We start from the raw sequence: 19,952 nt of genomic DNA, 5'->3' as shown, positions 1-19,952 counted from the left end.
AGACAAGGTGGCAGTCAGTACAGTTTCCTATAACATCAAGAGGCACTTGGAAACTGGAGTAAACTCTGATAGTAAGAGATAGTAAGAGGTCTGGCAGACCGAAGCCCACAACAAAACCAGATGACAGGTTTTTGAGAGCCAACCGTTTGCCTGATTGGCGACTCACAGAACAAAATCTTCACATCTTAATGCAACAAAAGATAAACAAGTTTTCATTTCAACTGTGCAGAGAAGACGTCTATCTGCGGGTCTGACAGGTAGAGTATCAGTAAGAAAGCCACTGCTAAGATGGAAGAATAAAATAAAGACTTGCCTTGGCCTTGCAGCACCTCCAATGGACCACTGAAGAATGAAAGAAGGTCTTATGGCCAGATGAATGAAAATGTTATATCTTTAGTACATCATGCAGAGTCTTTTCATGCTTTCGAATAGGTGAAAGGATGGTTCTTGAGTGTGTGACACCAACTGTCAAACATGGAGGAGGAAACATGATGGTCTGTGGCTCTTGTGCCGGATACAGAGTTGGCAACTTGCACAGTTGGTGACTGGCACACTGGACATAAAGGGCTACCACAATATATTGATACGCCATGCAATACCCTCTGGTGTACTCCTAGTTAGTCAGGAGTTTATATTACAGACAATGATCGAAAACATACTTCTAGGTTATGGCAGAAATACTTTAGAAGACAAGAAGCTGCTAGGCTTCAAAGAATGGGATGGCCTGCACAATCTCCAGATGTAAACCCCATTGAGCTTGTTTGGGATGAAGTAGACAAAAGGGTGAAAGCAAAGCAACCTAGAGGTGCAGCACATTTGTGGGAACTTCTGCAACAATGTTGAGGAGAAATTTCTGAAACAATATCTGAGTGCAATTGTAGTAAGAATTCTTCGATGGTGTAAAGCTGTTACATCAGCTGGAGGGGCGACCATGAAGAGTCAAAAATCTAGATTTAATTTGGTGAAACAAAGTTAATCCATTATTTTTAATCTTTTTAACTTGTTTATTTGTTCTATTCTTTCATGTCCTAGTCCAGCTCAGACATTAAACTGTGTAAATATCAATACAAACTGGAAAAATTGAGGTGTCCTAAGGCCTTATGTCCACGGGGAAAGTAAGAATTAAAATCCGGAGCGTTTTTTCCCGCACGCGGATCTGCGCCCCATAGGGATGCATTAGACACCCGCAGGTAGTTAAATATCTGCGGATGTCATTTTTCCCTGCAGGCGCGGGTCCTGTGTGCAGGAAAAAATCCGGACATGCTCCATTTTAGTGCGGGTCTCCCGCGGGGACCGCTCCCACAGGCTTCTATTGAAGCTTATGGAAGCCGTCCGGATCTGCGAGAGACCCGCGCCTGAATTAAACTCACCTTCTTCAGACGGTACGGGTCTTCCCTTCTTCGCGGCCTGATCCTCCTTCTTCACGGCCGGATCTTCTTTCTTCGGTCCGGCAGATGTGCCGAGTACATCCGCCGGGCCGAAGAAAGGAGATCCGGCCGCTAAGAAGGGAAGACACGCACAGCCCCGCAGCAGGTGAGTTTATTCTTATTTTAATGCCTCATGTCCGCAGGGCAGGAGGGACCCGCTGCAGATTCTCCATGGAGAATCCGTAGCGGGCCTGATTTTCCCCGTGGACATGAGGCCTAAATCTTTTGACTGGTAGTGTAGCTCCACTCTTCACAAGCTTTCATTGTAGAAATCGTCTTACGATCTTGAGCCACTTTCTCAATAATGCACTTTACTTACTTTGCACTAATTTTTAGTTACCTGAAGTTTTCCTCTCCATTATCATCCAAAGCTTAAGTAAAAATTCTGTTGGTTGCCCTTAGAAACAGATCTGTCTGAATGGCGGACCCCTGCTGATCCTGAGTATATGTTGCAAAAATCCCTTTAAGGAGATACGGCGCCCAAGAGATTTGCCTTTTTTTTCAGGGGATCTCCTTGTTTCTTGGAAAGTTGGCAAGTATTAGCTATGGGGATGAACAAAGAAGAAAACATTGGGCCTCATTTATAAAACTTGTCTAACAGTAAGACGGTCCTTGTTGCCCATAGCAACCAATCACAGTTCAGCTTTCATTTCTCAAGCTGCTGAGGTAAAATGAAAGCTGTGCTGTGATTGGTTGCTAAGGGCAACAAGGACAGTCTTACTGTTAGATGAGTTTGATAAATGAGCCCCATGGTGTCTCTTCAAATCTTCTTATATAGGATATGAAATAATGGCGGAGCTCAGAACACACCGTATATTATATGTATAGAAATGACGAGGATTCCATCTCTCCTGATAATTGCCGCAAAATTCTAAATCTGTCACTGGACAATACAAGTGTCTTCATTGTCTCTATCTATTGCTTTATGTAAAGAGCATTTCCTCAGAAGATGTAAATCCTTGAGTCGTCTTATTCTGCCCAGCTGTGTTCAGCCATTTCTTGGATATATTTGTCTCTGGGAAGACTGAGTGAACATCCCTATGACAGTTCTTACATACTCCACTATATACCTACGTACAAGAAACATGTTGCATTGTACATAGCAATGTAGATTTGACTACTCAGGAGTCTGAGAAAGCTGGATGACGTCATACAGCAGTTGTAATTATGACTCATCCAGCTTTCCCGGACCTCTGAACAGGATTTCTGCCAAATCTGCCATTCTGGAATCTTGGAAAGCTCTGTAACATACCATGTTGTCCCTGTGATTATGGTTTTATAGGGCGTCGCTCCGCTTTTCCAGACTCCTGAATAGAAATCGGCCTTATTATGCAGTAAAGATGTAACAGCAGCCATATTGTTTGTCAGACTTCAATTTTTGCAGCGTGCACAGCATGCCGCGGTAAATCCTCTTACATTAGGCCATGGCCATTTTACAGTAAGTCGCGCCCTTTGTGTCTACTCACAGCAATAGTGCCTGCTAGTGATCCCTCACACAAAATAAGGCCCCCACTAGTAATAATGCCCCCCTAAAACTCATGCTCAGTAATAATGACCCCCCTCAGAAATAATGCTCCATAATGTCCCCTCATTAATAATGCCCCCTTATTCCCCTACTTAGTAATAATGCCCCTCTCAGTAATAATGCCCTCTTATGTTTCCGCTCAGCAATAATGCCCCCCTTCAGTAATAATGCCCCCTGATACTCCCATTCAGTAATAATTCCTCCTTATGCTCCCGCTCAATACTAATGCCCCCCTTCGGTAATAATACCCCCTTATGCTCCCGCTTAGTAATAATGCCCCCCTTAGTAATAATGCCTCCTAATACTCATCTCAGTAATAATGTTTTCTAATGCTCCTGCTCGGTAATAATGCCCCCTTATACGTCTTTCTGGTAGTAATGTTGCCCCAAGTAATAATGCCCTCTTGTGTTCCTGCTGAGTAATAATGCCCCCATATGCCTCCCTCAATAATAATGCCATCACGTGCCCCAGCTCAGTAGTAATGCCCCCTTAATAATGCCCTCTTTTATGTAGTAACATTTAAAAAAATAGGCTATACTCGCCTCTTTCACTCCCCCTGGTGTTCCGGACCAAATCGCACCAGTTCCTAAGTCACATCTGGGTACTACGATCATGTTGCGTGATCAGGGTGGCCAATCTGTGCCTCAGCGTTGGTAAGGCTGAGGCCAGTGATTGGCCACAGCCATCACACACTAGATAACGAGCAGAGTACTAGAGCATCAAGGGGAGTGAAAAAGGTGAGAATAGGCTGTTTTGTATTTCACTCCATTACTACCATGTTTCCCCATAAATAAGACCCTGCCTTATATTAATTTATGCCCCAAAAGAGGCACTAGGTCTTATTTTCATGGAATGGCTTATTTTACTTATCTAGCCGGCGCGGTCAGGACCACTGCCGCTGGTCTCTAAGGTTTCGTAGCTTCACCGCGCGTCCTGCACTCCTTGGCCACCGACAGAACATTACTTGCTGGTCGCGGGAGTCATAAATCCCGCCTCCAGGAAGCGATGGCTCTGATTGGTTCAGTGAGCGATGCTATCAGCTAATCAATGCAGTGCTTGCTGAACCAACACGATGGCTGTGATTGGTTTAGCGAGCGCTGCTTTCAGGCAATCAGAGCCATCACTTCCTGGAAGCGAGGATTTATGAATCCTGTGATGATCTGCCGGCGGCTGAGGAGTGCAGGACGCGCGACGGAGCTATGGATCCTTGGAGTACAGCAGGAGGAACCCAGACCACGGCTGCTAGGTAATGTATTTATTTATTTTAAAATGTAGTCTAGCGAGGGCTTATATTTCAAGCCTAACCAAAAAAAGCCAAAAATCAGGGTAGGGCTTATTTTAGGGGTAGGTTTTATTTTGGGGGAAACACAGTAGCTACGCAGGAATTATGTCCACCCCTATGAGAGATATCTCCTGCTTCAGTGGATGGTGAGACAGCCGCCAAAATCTGGGGCTGTCCCACCGAATCCAGGAAGTTAGAACTATGGTGACAGCTCACGTAGTATCTTTAATTCTGCCTTTATTGGTTGTCACCCAGCTTTTCCTGAGAGACGACTGAAGAAGAAGGGGCGACTGTAGGATGTCCATCTAGATACCTGGCGGACATGCTCTTTACTTGAGTTGTTTCTGATGCACTTGAGAATTTGTGATGTTCTTAAATCTGTATTACTGAAATCTTGAATGTGTCTCTCTCTGCTCCTCATCCTCTCATTGTCCATCTCCCTCTCTGGCGGTCACTTCTCATGTAACATGTATCTTCCCTTTCTTTGTGTTGTCTTCTCCTTGTTGGTCATTGTGTCATTCCACTTTGTGGTGTCTTGCTGTTGCGTTCTTGTGTGTATGCGCAAAAAAAGCTTCTTCTGCCAGTACCAAGCTGGAGGTGGTGACCCCCTTGCAGGATGTGAGTGTGTGCGCTGGGGAGGCGGCTGTGTTTGAGTGTGTGGTCTCGGGACCCCAGGACCTGGACGTGGACTGGATGTTTCGGGGGAAGCTGCTGCAACCAGCGCTGCTGGATTGTAAGATGCGATTCAACGGCAAACAGTGTCTGCTGCTCCTCAACTCTGTCCATGAAGATGACAGCGGGGTCTACACTTGCAAACTGAGCACCGCGAGAGGTATTCTTACTTACTCTTAACCCTTTCTTTCCTCCCACCTCTGAGCACCATCTAGTTTGCATATACGTAAAAAGTTGAGCCACTGTGTACATAACTTACATTACTTATACAGTATTCACATGACCGAGAGCGAGTTGTTCCCAAGGTTCTTGGGCGCCACTCACATCGCACAGCATGCGGACACTCCATCCATGTGCTGTTCGGGACACTACACATTACATGTCCCATTCTTATGCAAGAATCGCATGAAAATAAGATAATCAGCAATTTTTCAAATTTGGACCATCAGTCTAGGTGAAAAATCACTCACGTGAATGAACGCATTCAAATAAATGTGTTCATTTTCTGTGCAAATTCTGTCCGTCTCGGACATGGACAGGTTTTGCGGGACAATATTGGCCCTTTGATTACAGCCTGATTCTGAGTAACATTCTGTATTATATTCCAGAGCTGCACTCACTATTCTGCTGGTGGAGTCACTATGTACATACATTACTTATCCTGTACTGATCCTAAATTACATCCTTTATTATACTCTAGAGCTGCACTCACTATTCTGCTGGTGGAGTCACTGTACATACATTACTTAACCTGTACTGATCCTGAGTTACATCCTCTATTATACTCCACAGCTACACTCACTATTCTACTGGTGGAGTCACTGTGTACATACAATACTTATCCTGTAGTGATCCTGAGTTACATCCTATATTATACCCCAGAGCTGCACTCACTATTCTGCTGGCGGAGTCACTATGTACATACATTACTTAACCTGTACTGATCCTGAGTTACATCCTCTATTATACTCCAGAGCTACACTCACAATTTAGCTCGCTTCACAGCTGTAATGTCAAAACACCCCCTGCTTGTTCACTGCTTTGCTAATTTGCCTTCTGGGAAGCGACATTGTAATACCAGGTACTGTAAAGTCTTCTGATGCAGAGGAAAATTAAGTTCCCCTACATTATAGGAGTTCAACAAAGCAATCAGAGATACTTTATGAACAACTTACTGACTGTTTCCAATACCAAGTAGCAGAATTGTCAATGCAATAAATTTGCTAAGATACGCTATCTTCTCTGTAGATTCTATCTGTATAAGTTGTGTGATGGTGTTCAAAGGTGGACATGCCCTCTAAATATATTTTTGGTTGACCATACAAGCACGTCTGAGCCCATCTAATGTCTATGGCAACCTGGAGTCATCCTCTTCTGTCAAGTTGCTATGAATTTCATTCAACTCTTTATCTATTAGAAAGTTGAGTGATAGCCAATAGGTCCGGTATAATATCACCCCCCAGCTTTTCCAGACTCTTGACCTGAACATCACATCTGCCAATTTATGCAGTTAGACATCCCCCTCCTCGGGATTATCACATTTCTGAAGGTATTACTGTTCAAAAACCTAGGAAGCTGGGTGGCTTGGCGTGATCACTGCTGCTCTGGTGAACAGAATACATAACACCTTGACAGAAGAAAATAACTTCAGGACTTTTATTAGAGTCTGAGGTCACCACTAGGGGGAGCTCACTGCATATGAATGCATACAACCAGTATTGAATTCACTGGTTGCTGTCCGAATGTGAATGCAGTGGGCTCCCCCTAGTAGTAGCTGAAGATACTGCTGTGATGATTTACTAAAACCAGATTTTCTCACCCTTTCCTGTCTGCTTGATCCCTAATTGCTAGATGAGCTGACATGCAGTGCCGTGCTGACAGTGCACCCCTCGCTGGCTCCTCTCTTTACCAGGAAGATGTCAGATCGAGATGTGATTGAGGGTCGTACCGCCCGGCTGGATTGTAAGATCAGTGGCACGCCGCCGCCTGACATCACATGGACGCACGATGGTGAGTGTTGCCAGCCACAAGCTTAGCTTATATAAGGACAATGAGGCAAATTGAGGCAAATTTATTACTGTTGCTGCACCAGAATTCAGGCGTATGGTGAGCTTTACGTTTTAAGGGGTTTTCTCGGACTCCAATATTGATGACCTATCTTCCGGATAGGTCATCAATATTGGATCTGTAAGGGTCCGACGCTCAGTATCCCAACCAATCAGTTTGAAAAGAACACAGCACTTGGGTTAGCGCCACCATCTCTTCTTAGGCCATGTGATGAATGAGGTTCATTCATCAGGTGGCCTAAAAGCAGCTCAGTTTCATTCAAATGTGCTCAGTATTCAGTGAATTGGCTATGGTGGTGCTCAATGAAGCAGCAGTTGATTATTGGGGTTCCCAAATGGCAAACCCCTATCTTATGGAAAGCCCCTTTAAGGACTTCAATTTCTCACGAAATTAGTTTGATACATTATGATGATATGCTATCAAAACCCTTGACTTCTGCAGTTCACATCACATTCACTGGGTGGCCACAAGAGACATATTACACAGACGTCTTGTGACAGAGTAACACAAAATCATGTTGTTTTGAAAAAGCTGGTTATCTCATGACACTTATGTCCAAATACATTCAGCCAAGATGATAGGTAAGGATGGACACATCTGTGTATCATCAGAGCTTTTTGACTGATGTCTCCATTCTTGTTTGTTGCCACGTCACAGCTCCATATAGTTGGCCATAGACATGGCGGTATTCATTAAAAATAAGGATTTGTGATTCCATGACCTTTCTATTTAATTGTGTTCTTTCAGGCCATGTGGTGGAAGAGAGCGAGACCGTACATATCCTGAAAGAGAGAGGATACCACACTCTGCTATTCACCCATGTGTCCACCGAGGACGAGGGGCAGTATACCGTCACGGCCCGCAACCAACACGGAGAAGCCGAATGCTCTGCAGAGCTGTACGTGGAGGAGCCCAGACTTGGTGCCTCATCTCACATGTACGTAAATCCAGCTCATATACACTTATATAATAAAGCTTCTAGATTTATGGGGGCGCTGCTAGCATTGGGAAACAACTATGGGGCACATTTGCCAATGTGTTTACATCAGTTTCTGGCATTTAAAAGTCAAAAAATTTTGTGCAAGGCCTGTGGGGTACAAAAGTTTAGCAACTTTTCTTAATCCTGCACCGGCCCCATGACTTTTCTGAAAAGTGGGCGGGGTTTTGTGAGGAGGTGTGGCCACCCAGACCAACAGACTTATGGCATAAATTGCTGCCAGAACTGTTTGCCTGATTGGGACCTGGCATTTATTTCTAAGAAGATGTTCAGCGCACCGTAATCTAGGGAAAATCATACTATGCCCGGCGTTGGGAGAAATGTACAAAGCCTGGCATCTCCATGTGTTTACCGTTTTGTGTATACAGCTCCTGTATATCTCTGTGGTTACAGACTATAAACAGCACCGTCATTCCACAGTCATGTGTCTTCTCTTCAACCTGCCTCTTCTTGTTAAAGGGGTTATCCCAAAATCTGAAGTTACCCCCTATCCGCAGGATAGGAGATAACATGCTGATCAGTGGAGGTCTCACCGCTGAGATCCCCACTGATCTCGAGACGAGAGGTCCTGTGTCCCCCTCCTAACTGCAGGCTTACCTCACCTCCTGCACTGAATGAAGCACTGGCTGTGATGTGCGGTGCAGCTCCATTCACTTTCAATGGGACTGCCAGAGATAGCTGAGTAATAGTGCTTGGCAATTTCTTTCAGCTCCATTCAGTGTGATATCACTGTTAGAGGGAGAAGTGACCCCTCAGTGATAAAAAGAGGGGAAACTCAACTCTAATTCTCTGGATCGGTATCCATAGATAGGGGGATAACTTTAGCTTTTAGAATAAGCCCTTTAAAACTTTACATAAAGTATACAGTGAGCTCCTGGCTCCCTCTTGTGGTGGCTGCTGGAAACATGAATTTTATCATTTAACTTTATGCAGAAGATTTAGAGCTCTGCAGGCTCAGAGTGACCAATAGAGGAACAGGTGAATCCCCTGGTGGGCCCTGAGCCAAGGTGGACCCCTATCCCCCGCACAAGCTGAGCATAGGACTGCACATATTGGGGAAAATGGGAGTCTACCAATTCCTGCCTGCTGCATTCTCCATATACTTCAGTAGAGACGGGGTAACCTGAAAATGTAGTCACCTTCCTATTAAAGTAGATAGAGAATGCAAAGAATTTGTAAATGGGGGTCAGGTAATTTTTGTATATACCTGTACAGGGAGCTCCAGAATAAATTTTACTGATGGGCCATGGGCACCCAAGTCAGACACTAGAGCTCTGAATCTGAAAGCCATAGCTCCAACTATTACAAAGCTATATCAAGAGATCAATACAGAATATTAACCTCCTAATGATATATTTAATTTAGATCCAGGCTTGAGAAGATGCCTTCCATTCCGGAAGAACCAGAGGTGCAAGAAAGTGAGGTCGAGGGGGTGCTGATGCCAGATTTCCTGCGTCCCCTACAAGACCTAGATGTGGTGGAGTCACGTGAAGTGCAACTAGAGTGTCAAGTCACTGGTTTACCATATCCCACTATTACCTGGTATCACAATGGGCAGAAGATACAGAGCACAGACGATTGCAGGATGACCCAATGTAAGCAATGAGAAATGGGAGAATCCTAAGGTGACTTCTAAGAAAAGCTTGAGATGCACACTGAATGGCCACTTTATTAGAAACCCCCATCTAGTAGCACATTGGACCTCCTTTGGCCTTCTGAACTGCAGCAATTCATCGTGGTGTAGATTCCACTACATGATGAAATGGCTCTGCAGGAATATTGGTCCCTGCGGACAGGAAGCTTCTTGTAGTTGCTGCATAGTAGATGGAGGTGCTGACATGTTCTGACTAGCTGACAGGAAGGGGTCATCAATTCGTGCTGCTTTTGCCAAATTCTGACAACCAAAATCTAGATTCATCTGACCAGTCAATTTCATTACACTGTTTAGTAATCACTTTTCTCAGGCTGTGAAGAGCCTAATCCCTCCCCTCCCCCCCCCCCCCCCCCCGCCCACACACACACACACTAGTTTCTCCATAGCACATGTTGCTCTAGCACAGCAGGAACTCACAGCAACATGTCATGTAAGTAAACCACTGAAAGCAGTGCAGCCAGCAAACACTTATGTTCTCAGGGAGAAAGTTGCAGTTTTGATTGAGAGGAGCAAGGTTAACAATTTTCTGTGTCTTGTTTTCTTGTAGATAAAGATATTCATCGTCTGGTGTTCCCATCGGTCAGCCATTCACATGCTGGGGTATACAAGAGTGTGATTTCCAACAAGGTGGGCAAAGCCGCTTGCTATGCCCACTTATATGTCACAGGTAAGAAGTTTATGACTTTATGAACTGTTCAGGGTTGGTGATGTCCAGGGCTGCCAGTTATATTAATTATATTGAAATATGAGGAGAAGCTAGCTACTTCCTCACTTACTTACAAATATCCTACCGAAGGTATTTGGACACCTGAGTAAGAATGAGAAGTAGTATTTATTTCCATATGGTGATACTTAGTGGGGCTCCTTTGGCCCTAATAACATCGGATACTCTCTGTGGTATACTGTCTACTAACATCTGATACACTTCAGCTGGTATTTTTCCGCTGTTCATCTGTCTTCCTTGCACCACTGTAGATGGCCTGATGCATTGTATTTGAGAGAACTCGCCAGACATTTGCAGGATGAATGGAGGGAAATACCAACTGAAGTGTACCAGACATTAGTAAAAAGTATGCCATGGAGAGATGCCATTAGGTCAAAGGAGTCCCACTAAGTCCCATATGGAAATAAATACTACTTTTCATTCTTGCTCAAGTAACAAATTACTTTGGGTAGGATAGTGTATAGAAGGTCACCATGTATTACTTATGTAATATAATAAATTGGAAGAAAGTCCCCTGTCCAACAGGAAAGAGTTTTAAGCTTCCTTCGCTGTAACTGACTGAAAGATGGAGGAGGAAGAAGGACTGAGGCATAGAGCAATTAGGCTCATGCCTAAAGGACTAAATTATATGTGTATTTCCCATGGATTTTACTGTCGATTGAACCCCTCACAATGGAGGGGGTGAAAACCACAGTGAACATCCGCAGTGTAAATTGATATACTGCGGATTTAAGGCAACCCTCCGGTCCTGGACAAATAAAGATGGCCGCACAGCTTCTCTGACTACCTGATGCACATTGTGCTTTAGCAAGCATCATTAGTCTAAGACACTAGGTCAGTTGTCTGCTGCGGATCTGTTCCAGATTAGTTTATCTCCTCCACTCTGCTGGTACTTGTAGTATACTATGGATTTTCTGCACACAATTCTGCAGCGCAGTCTCTATGTGTGAGCATATCATTTAGGATCGCATGTGTCACATTTAAGGGAACTGCAAATTTGTGGTTTATGGCATGATTTCACTAACGTAAACCATCTTGATATTTGTTCCTTACTTCTACAGACGTGGTGCCCACTCCTCCCGATGGTCCACCTATAATCAGTTCTGTTACTGGAAGAGTAGTGAAGCTCCGATGGAATCCTCCAAAACGACTGGATCCGGTCATAGGTATAATAGTCTGTCTCTGTATCATCTGCACATCATTGAGATTTCGCATCCTTATCAGCATGTAATTTATAGGTTCAATATCTTGTACTGATCCAGATATATCCTGTAGATCTTTTATTATAAAAGTATGAAACATAACAATAAAAGCAAACTGTAACAGTAAATAATAATAATACAACCGTATACAGAGATAAGGCCCTTCACCCAGAGTCCATGGTCCACAAACAAAAGAAACCCCATGTCTGGACTCCCCTCCCCCCTGCCGCACACTCGCACACACACTCAAAACAAAACACAATATACCTAAAAGAAGAGCATCCAGCTATCCAGAAGAGAAAACTAAAACTAAAGCTACAGGTCCAGCCGTACCGCACTGAAACCCCATCATAAACAAAATTAGGCAATAACGTAAACATAACATATATATATATACCAATAATTAACTAAATATGAAAATAAAGACCAAGCCAACCGGCATACAAAAATAACTAAAGAAATAGTTTTTCAAAAAATTATTATTTTTTTTTTTTGGGTCCCCAGTGCAGCTCGGGGGCCATGCCTGCTCCATCAGTCCGTGCCCAGAGTTCTAAAGTTCAGGACGTGCCAAGCCACACCAGGGTTTTTGTTTTTTTTTAATATATATAAACTGTACAACACTCTGCCTGCCGCAGCCTGGGGGCCATGCCCGCTCCACCAGTCCGTGCCCAGAGTTCAATGTTCGGGACGTGCCAGGCTACGGCTCAAGGCGTGAAACCACTCCCCCCCAACCCCCCACCCAACCTAACTACCACCCAGAACGTGAATATATACATATAAAACATACAATAACCAATATACATGACATACACGATATATATTAACATAACCCGAAAGCCTAAGGTCGGCTCACCTGCAGCCCTACTTCACTCCATTTTGCCCAAATCAAAACAAAAAGCTTTATGGTGCACTCACAGCCCGCCACCGGGATTGGAGGTGATAAGCCGGGCACAGATATCTTAATGTACTATCCCTTGCATTTTCTCCCTATTCTTTCCCTAATTTGCCTTAGACTGTCCTTAGTCTGCCCCTCAGTCTGACCCTTCATGGAAAACTGTCCCTGCCCTATCCCTCCTCTCTCCCTATTCTGTCCCTCCTCTCTCCCTACTCTGCCCCTAGAAAATTAAGAAAAACAAACTGTCCCTAACGAAATACAAGCCCTCTCCATAGGAGAGAAGCCTTAGATGTGCCCAGCCTCTCATACTCCAAAGAACGCACCTTCACCAGGTCACCCAGGATGTTCCTACATACCGTATCCACGGGGAGGACTTTCAGTTCCGTCGAGATTAAACACCGTGCACTCCAGATGTGGAACCTGACCACTAGGCTAACTAGAAATAAAGTGCAGCGGTCCCTGCCACCAAGGCCTCTGAACGCTCCATAAGCCCACTCCGCATAGGAGAGGTGTGCCAGCTGAGGCCAGCCTATGGAGACCCCTACCCGTTGGTATACCTCTGTATTAAAGGGGCACTGAAGCAGGAAATGCTCCATGCTTTCCAGCACGTCGCTGCACTCCTGACGGGGGCAACCCCTGTCAATCAGAGGCCTGCTCTTCAAGTTACCCCTTACATACAGTCTCCCGTGAAAGCAGCGCCAAGCCAAGTCCCAAAACTTCAAGGGGACCCGGGTTGAATTCAGTAAACGTAACCCTCCCTCCAGGTCCCGACTTGGGCAGTCCTTGAGCGCCAGGGGCTTCTGGAAATGGGTCAACAGGACTCTTTCGTCGAGGAGCCTCCTCGTCAGAGTCCTGATCTCCCACATCCCCAGACCCCAGCGGCGTATCACCTTCAGAACCAAGGTAGCGTAAGCCGGGAGATGTCCGTGCTGCGTGCGAAGGTCCTTCACTCGCCCTCCTGTCTCCCATTCCTGGAAGAAGGGCCGAAACCATCCCCTGCAGGAGTAGACCCACGGAGGAGCCCTCTCTTGCCAGAGGTTGCCTATGTTGATCTTAAAAAAAGTGTTTACAAGAAACACCACGGGGTTGACAATAGACAACCCCCCTAGTCTCCTCGTGCGGTATGTAACATCTCTCCTGATCAGGTTCAACCTATTCCCCCACAACATTAGGAAGAACAGGTTGTAGACCCGAGTCCAGAGAGGTTCTGGCAAAATGCATACGCTGCCCAGGTAGATGAATAACGGGAGCAGGTATGTTTTTTTTTTTTTTTTTCCAAAACTTTTTATTGAACATTTTCAAATAATACATACAGATGTTTCTCATTGGATGTAAACAAGTACAAGTACACGTTGTAAAATGAACCCTCCTATCCGCGAGTAAAGTAATGTAAACAGTCAAGGGAACGCAATATTGTTTTGCTGTTACTAATAATGTGCATCAATATACTATTACGTTTTGCCCTCAAATGACAAAGTTTCTTCTTAAAGATAAATTTGCAATATTATTAACGTGTTCAATGTTTCATTAAGGAATTCTGATAATTCCACTTCCCGATGAGAAAATTGTATAGTTTTACTAGTTATTATAATTAAATCTCTGTATTTTCTGAACTAAAAAACAACTTTATAACTTGAACTTTTGCCAGTGTCTCCACACATAATTAAATTTATGTAAACCATTATTATTCTTTGCTTGGATCCTCTCATAATAATAGTGATCTGCCATCATGCCTAATACTTCTGCGATGGTAGGGGGTACCACTGATCTCCACCTCCTTGCTATCAGGTTCTTCGCTGCTAAGAGGAAGTGACATATCCATTTTCTGTCTTTTTGGGGTATAAGTTCGCAATCTATGAGTAGGAGCGCCAACTGTGGAGAGCCCGACAGCCTCACACCAGTTATGATCCGTATATTATTGAAGACTTCTCTCCAGTATGGTTGAATTATCGGGCACTTCCAAAATAGGTGATACAGGGATCCCTCACTCCCACAACCTCTCCAACACCCACCGTCTACTTCTTTAAAACATCTAGCTAGTTTCGCAGGTGAGTAATACCATCTGGAAATGATTTTTTGATGAGTCTGGAGTAATCCGGCAGAAAGGGTGGATTTATTTGCCCACGCAAAGGAAATTAGCCACTGAGCCGGGGAGAAGTTTTTATTTAAGTCACGTTCCCAGTTGATTAGGTGCATTTTCTTAGTGTTATTCATATTACCAGAAATACAGTCGTATATTGTTTTAGTCGATAAGCCCTGACCCGAGAACACCTTTTGGAGCAGTGTTTCTAGATGTGTAGGAATATAGCATTTCTCCAGTCGAGAGCTATTTAGAAAAGAGACTACTTTTATGAAAGAGAATAGCTCTGAGTTTGGTAGATCGAATTTTGTTTGAAGTTTATCAAAAGTGAGCATTTTATCTCCATCAAAGAGATCGGCTATCCATTCAATCCCCCTCTTTTTCCATTCCTTTATATTGATGTCCTGGATATAATATAGGAGAATTTCAATGGGGAGCCGAACCGCCCCTGATCTAGGAGCCAATTTATAGTTGTTTGCTAGATGTTTCCAGCATTGCATGGTGTTTTCCATCATAGGAGAGAGATTGTGCGTTAACGAGTGTGTGCTAATATGAGGATACAATGCTTCTATTATGGAGGCCACGATAAGCAACTCTAGAGGTCTATTATGGTTGATACTTTTTTCTATGTGCCCCCAGGGGGGGATTGACGGTTTCCTCGCCCATGCCCCTGACTGTCCAATAATGATTGCTTGGTAATATGCCCAAAGATTCGGGACTCCAAGGCCCCCCTGACCCCTTCGCAAGTGCAGGATCGAGGCCGCTACTCTAGGCCTCCTCCCCCCCCAGATAAATGAGGAGAGTTGTTTTTGAAAGTTGGCTATCGAATATCTTGGAATAGGATAGGATAATGTTCGAAAGAGGTAAAGGACTTTCGGGAGGATTAACATTTTATATAAAATTATTTTGCCAACCCAAGAGAACTCCCTCTTTGCCAGGTCAGCTAGTTCCGACTTTAGTGAATTAAATAACGGATCTAAGTTGGATGTAATAATGTTTGTCTTGGATTGGCATAGTTTAATCCCTAGGTATGATATTTCTGTGGGCCATTGAAATGTAAATTCTCTCTGGATGTCTAGTTTTAACTTCTTGTCTATGTTTATTCCCAAGATTTGCGACTTATCTACATTAAGCTTGTAATAAGAAGCACTGCTGAAGTGTGCGATTTGCTCCCGCACTTCTCTCAATGAATTTAGGGGGTCCTCCAGAGTCAGCAGAACATCATCAGCGAAAAGCCCTATTTTATGCTGTCTTATGTTGTTGGAAATTCCTTTAATTTTTAGGTTTGTTCTGATTGCTTCTGCTAAAGGTTCGATTACCATCACAAACAACAGAGGGGAGAGGGGGCATCCCTGACGGGTACCATTCGTTATATAGAAAGGGGAGGACAAGGCACCATCCACTAAAATTCTTGCCGATGGTTTCGCGTAGAGTGCTCGGACCGCTTGAAGGAAAATCTCCCCCACCTCAAACTTCTGGAGAACCGCAAACGCGAATTCCCAGTGGACTCTATCGAACGCCTTCTCCGCATCCAGGGAAAGGAGGAGAGAAGGCGCTCGACTCGAGCCCATTATCTCAATCAGGCTTTGAGTTCTGCGCGCCCCATCAGCTGCGTTCCTGCCTTTTGTGAACCCTGCTTGATCACTATGTATGATCTCTGGTAAGACCTCCAACAGTCTCAAGGCTAGGATTTTTGAATACAGCTTAACATCGGAATTTAATAGCGAGATGGGTCTGAAATTTGCCGGGACTGTTGGTTCTTTACCTGGTTTAGGTAACGTTATGATAGTTGCTTGAAGCATTTCTTCAGGCATCTCGCCTTTAGCCATGAAGTCGTTGAATATAGATGTCAATCGAGGGGATAGGACCGGGGCAAAGCACTTATAATATTCGTTCGACAGGCCATCTGGCCCGGGGGACTTGTGACTTTTGGATAGTGATATCACTTTGTTAATTTCACTAATCGAGATGGGTTTATTCAGGGCGATGTTGCGTGATCCCATCGATGGGAGGGATATCCTGTCCAGGAAATTTTTTATAATTTCAGGAGTAGGCTGGGGGGTCTCCCCGCAGTCTTTTAAATTGTATAAGTTCGCATAAAATTTTTGAAATTGTTCTGCTATCTGTTGCGGGTGGGAAATACGTATTGTAGAGTTAGTCGGGCATTTTAAATATGGGATTTTTGCTCTTATTTGTCTCTTTTTGGCCATTCTTGCCATCAATTTCGAAGGTTTATCTATATTGGTGTAGTAATTAGCTTTTGAGTATATCAGACCCTTATTATAATTTTCCAGGAGTTCTTTCCGTAGTTCCTGTCTCAGTGAGGTCAACTCTGATTTAGTATTTATTAGGGGGAATTTTTGTTCTTTCTCTTCTTGTTTTTGGATTCTGCCCAATAAGGAGTTTATTTTTGCTTGTCTGTTTTTCCTATCTATTATTTTTAGTTTAATCAACTCTCCCCTGATCACTGCCTTATGGGCGTTCCATATAGTGAGGTTGCTCGTTTCCTGATTCTCATTAAGAGCAAAATACTCAAGTAGAGCTTGTTTTATTTGTTCCTGAGTATTTGGTGATTTGAATAAGCTCGTATCGTTCCGCCAAATTCTGGTGGGATTAAAGGGAGGGCCTACTTCAAGACTAATACTAACAGGAGAGTGGTCAGACCACGTGGTTATCCCTATAGAGGAGTCCGTTATGGAAGAAAGTGTCCACCTATCCACTACCACCAAATCTATGCGGGAAAATGTTTTAAATCTAGGTGAAAAAAAAGTGAACTCTCTGGATGAAGAATTGAGGCACCTAAAGGTGTCGTACATGCCTTCCTTGTGCAGCCACGGTTGTAAGGTGGGAGCTGTCCTGTGTCCAGCTGTTGAATCTGCATCCTTGTTCGGTATAATATTAAAATCTCCGCAAATAACTAATTTCCCTTTTTGGATTTTTCTGATTTTTTTCATTATTTTATTTAGGAAAGAGATTTGGGAACTATTGGGGGCGTAGATATTAGCTAAGGTGAGGGGGGTACCACCCAGCGTCCCTTGTAAAATAATGTATCTCCCTTTTAGGTCAGTTATTTGATTTTCTACAGAGAAGTGACAGCCCTCTTTAAAGGCTATAATCACACCCGCATGTTTTTTGTTTTGGGCCGTGGCCGAGAAAATTTGGGGAAAAGCTTTATTCGTGAATTTGGATGATGTAAGTTCAGTGAAATGCGTTTCCTGCACACATAGTACATCTACCTTATGCATTCTTGCATCTCTCCAAATCATTGCCCTTTTAAATGGAGTGTTAAGCCCTTTGGCATTTTGCGAGAATATCTTAATAGACATGGTATTTTTTTAGAGATAGCATAGTGTGAGAAATCTTGCTGGCATTATAAAAAACAAACATAACATAAATTGAATAACATAGAAATACTGTCACAGGTCTCTTTCTAGACATTGTCTTACTCAGTAGGTCGTTGTGCGCTAGAATCAAGATCTGTGCCACATAACAGAAGAAATTCTGTAAATTCTCAGGGTTAACCTGGTAAATGATGGGGGTAAAAGTCCGCCTTATAGAAAGAAAAAACCCATCAGTTACTCACAAATTCTTTGAGATCAGTCCTTCCGAAAGGTGCTTTTTACGGCGGGTTGGTAAACTCATCTCTTGACGGAGTGGGCGGCAACTCCCTTCTGTTGGATCCATTTTTGGGGTTGGGAAGCTTGCTCGGCTGTGTCACGTCCAGTATCTGAATATTCCACTGCTTTAGGATCTTTTCTCCTGCTTCCGGGGAGGAGATGACATGCATGACATTATTTCTATGAATTAGTATTTTTGTTGGGAAACCCCATTTATATGGAATGTTCGCTGCACGTAAGGATGTTGTTATCTGCGAAAGGGCTCTTCTTGCTCTTATTGTAGATTGTGATAAGTCCGCATATAGACTTATGTTAGCGAATGCAGGTGGTAGCGATTGGTTCTGTCTAACCGCTAGCATCAGTTCCTCTTTTATGTGATAAAAATGCAGCTTAGCAATTACATCCCGTGGCACCGCATCTGGTAGGAAACTTGGCTTGGCTAGCCTGTGGATCCTGTCGATTATACAGTCCCGGTCATTAACGTTGGGTATAGCTGATTTTATTAGTTTGACGAGGAACTGTTTTAATTGCGCTTGAGGAACACTTTCAGGAATGCCTCTTATCTTTAGATTGTTCCTCCTACTCCTGTCTTCTAAATCGGTCAGCTTGTTTTTAACAGTCTCTAGCTCCTCCTCTAACGTATAGTGGGCATCAATTAGGCTATTGTGTGAAGCTGTAATTTCGCCCATTTTAGTTTCCACGTGGTCCGCACGGGCTTCCAGCTCATGTATAGATTTATTAGCTGTGGCTGATAGGGCATGGATGTCTTTTTGCAGGGAGCTGTGAAGAGCTAGAATCATATTTTTAATGAACTCTTCTGAGGCTGGAGCGTCAGAAGATGGCACATTCATAATTAGCTCATCCCCAAATTGTAGCCTTTGTTGGCATGTACTAGAAGAAGGAGAAAGACAGGGTCTCTGCTTCTCAGGGCTGGTGGAGGGGGAGGAGCGTTGAGATATAGATGGCGACTGAGAGCAGCTCAGCGCCATCTTAGGTGTACCTGCTTCATTAACATGCAGATTATCATTCTCCTCACTCACCCTCTCCTGAGCGGGTTCTCTTGGCTGCTTCCCTCGCGCTTTCCCTCCGCTGACAGTCCGCGGGATCGCTCCCTCCGGGAGATGTGTGGGGGATTGCCGCTCCTCTCCGCTAGCTCCGGCGCTTGCACTCGGAGCGGCGCCATCTTGGATGCTGCGCTGCTGTCTTGCCGGGCCCCGAGAAGAGAAGAAGTCCGACACCTTGGTAAGCGGTGTTTTTGAGCTCCTTCTCTTAGGCATCTCTTCTTCAGGGTAAGATGAGTTCCTCTGCTCGTTCTGAGAAGGCTGGGGTCGCTTAAAGTCGCTTTTTCTGGGTCTTTAGAGCGGAGCTGTCTCTCACTCGACTTTCCTCCGCTGCATCAGGCCACGCCCCCCCGGGAGCAGGTATGTTTTGATCAGGCTAATTCTTTCCCGAAGGGTCAAAGACCAACCCTTCCACTGATTTACCTTGTGAGTTGCACCATCCAGCCTGTCCACCCAATTTTGCATGGGGTAATCCCCCTGGCCGAATTTGATGCCAAGTACTTTTGCTGAAGTTTGGGGCACCGGAAGGGTGTCCGGGAGATCAAACGTAGGATCCCCCCTTCCTAACCAGAGACTTTCACACTTATCCCAGTTGACCATAGACCCGGAAGCTTCCGAGTAGCGGTCCACCTCCGACACCACAAACTCCGCCTCCTCTCTCGAGGACACGAAGAGCGTGACATCATCGGCGTATGCCACTGCCCTCAGGGTAGCCTCCGGCACCGCCCGCTCCATCCCGACCCCTGCTA

At 44.4% G+C, this 19,952-nt stretch overlaps 1 protein-coding gene across 1 annotated transcript in view; it reads left to right on the top strand.

Annotated features, from left to right (window-relative positions):
* The window catches only part of SPEG (striated muscle enriched protein kinase), a 406,747-nt gene that overhangs the window by 277,543 nt on the left and 109,252 nt on the right, over nucleotides 1-19,952 (top strand). The window contains exons 10-15 of the mRNA XM_066575507.1: nucleotides 4,806-5,066; nucleotides 6,758-6,916; nucleotides 7,721-7,910; nucleotides 9,336-9,565; nucleotides 10,172-10,291; nucleotides 11,410-11,514. Coding sequence (XP_066431604.1) covers nucleotides 4,806-5,066; nucleotides 6,758-6,916; nucleotides 7,721-7,910; nucleotides 9,336-9,565; nucleotides 10,172-10,291; nucleotides 11,410-11,514 — 1,065 coding nt within the window. The remainder of the gene's footprint in view (nucleotides 1-4,805; nucleotides 5,067-6,757; nucleotides 6,917-7,720; nucleotides 7,911-9,335; nucleotides 9,566-10,171; nucleotides 10,292-11,409; nucleotides 11,515-19,952) is intronic.

Source organism: Eleutherodactylus coqui, chromosome 8 (assembly GCF_035609145.1).
Source record: "Eleutherodactylus coqui strain aEleCoq1 chromosome 8, aEleCoq1.hap1, whole genome shotgun sequence".
In the NCBI taxonomy this organism is placed as follows: domain Eukaryota; kingdom Metazoa; phylum Chordata; class Amphibia; order Anura; family Eleutherodactylidae; genus Eleutherodactylus; species Eleutherodactylus coqui.
Note: the sequence above shows the minus strand (reverse complement) of the source record. Positions and strands in the feature narration are given on the sequence as shown.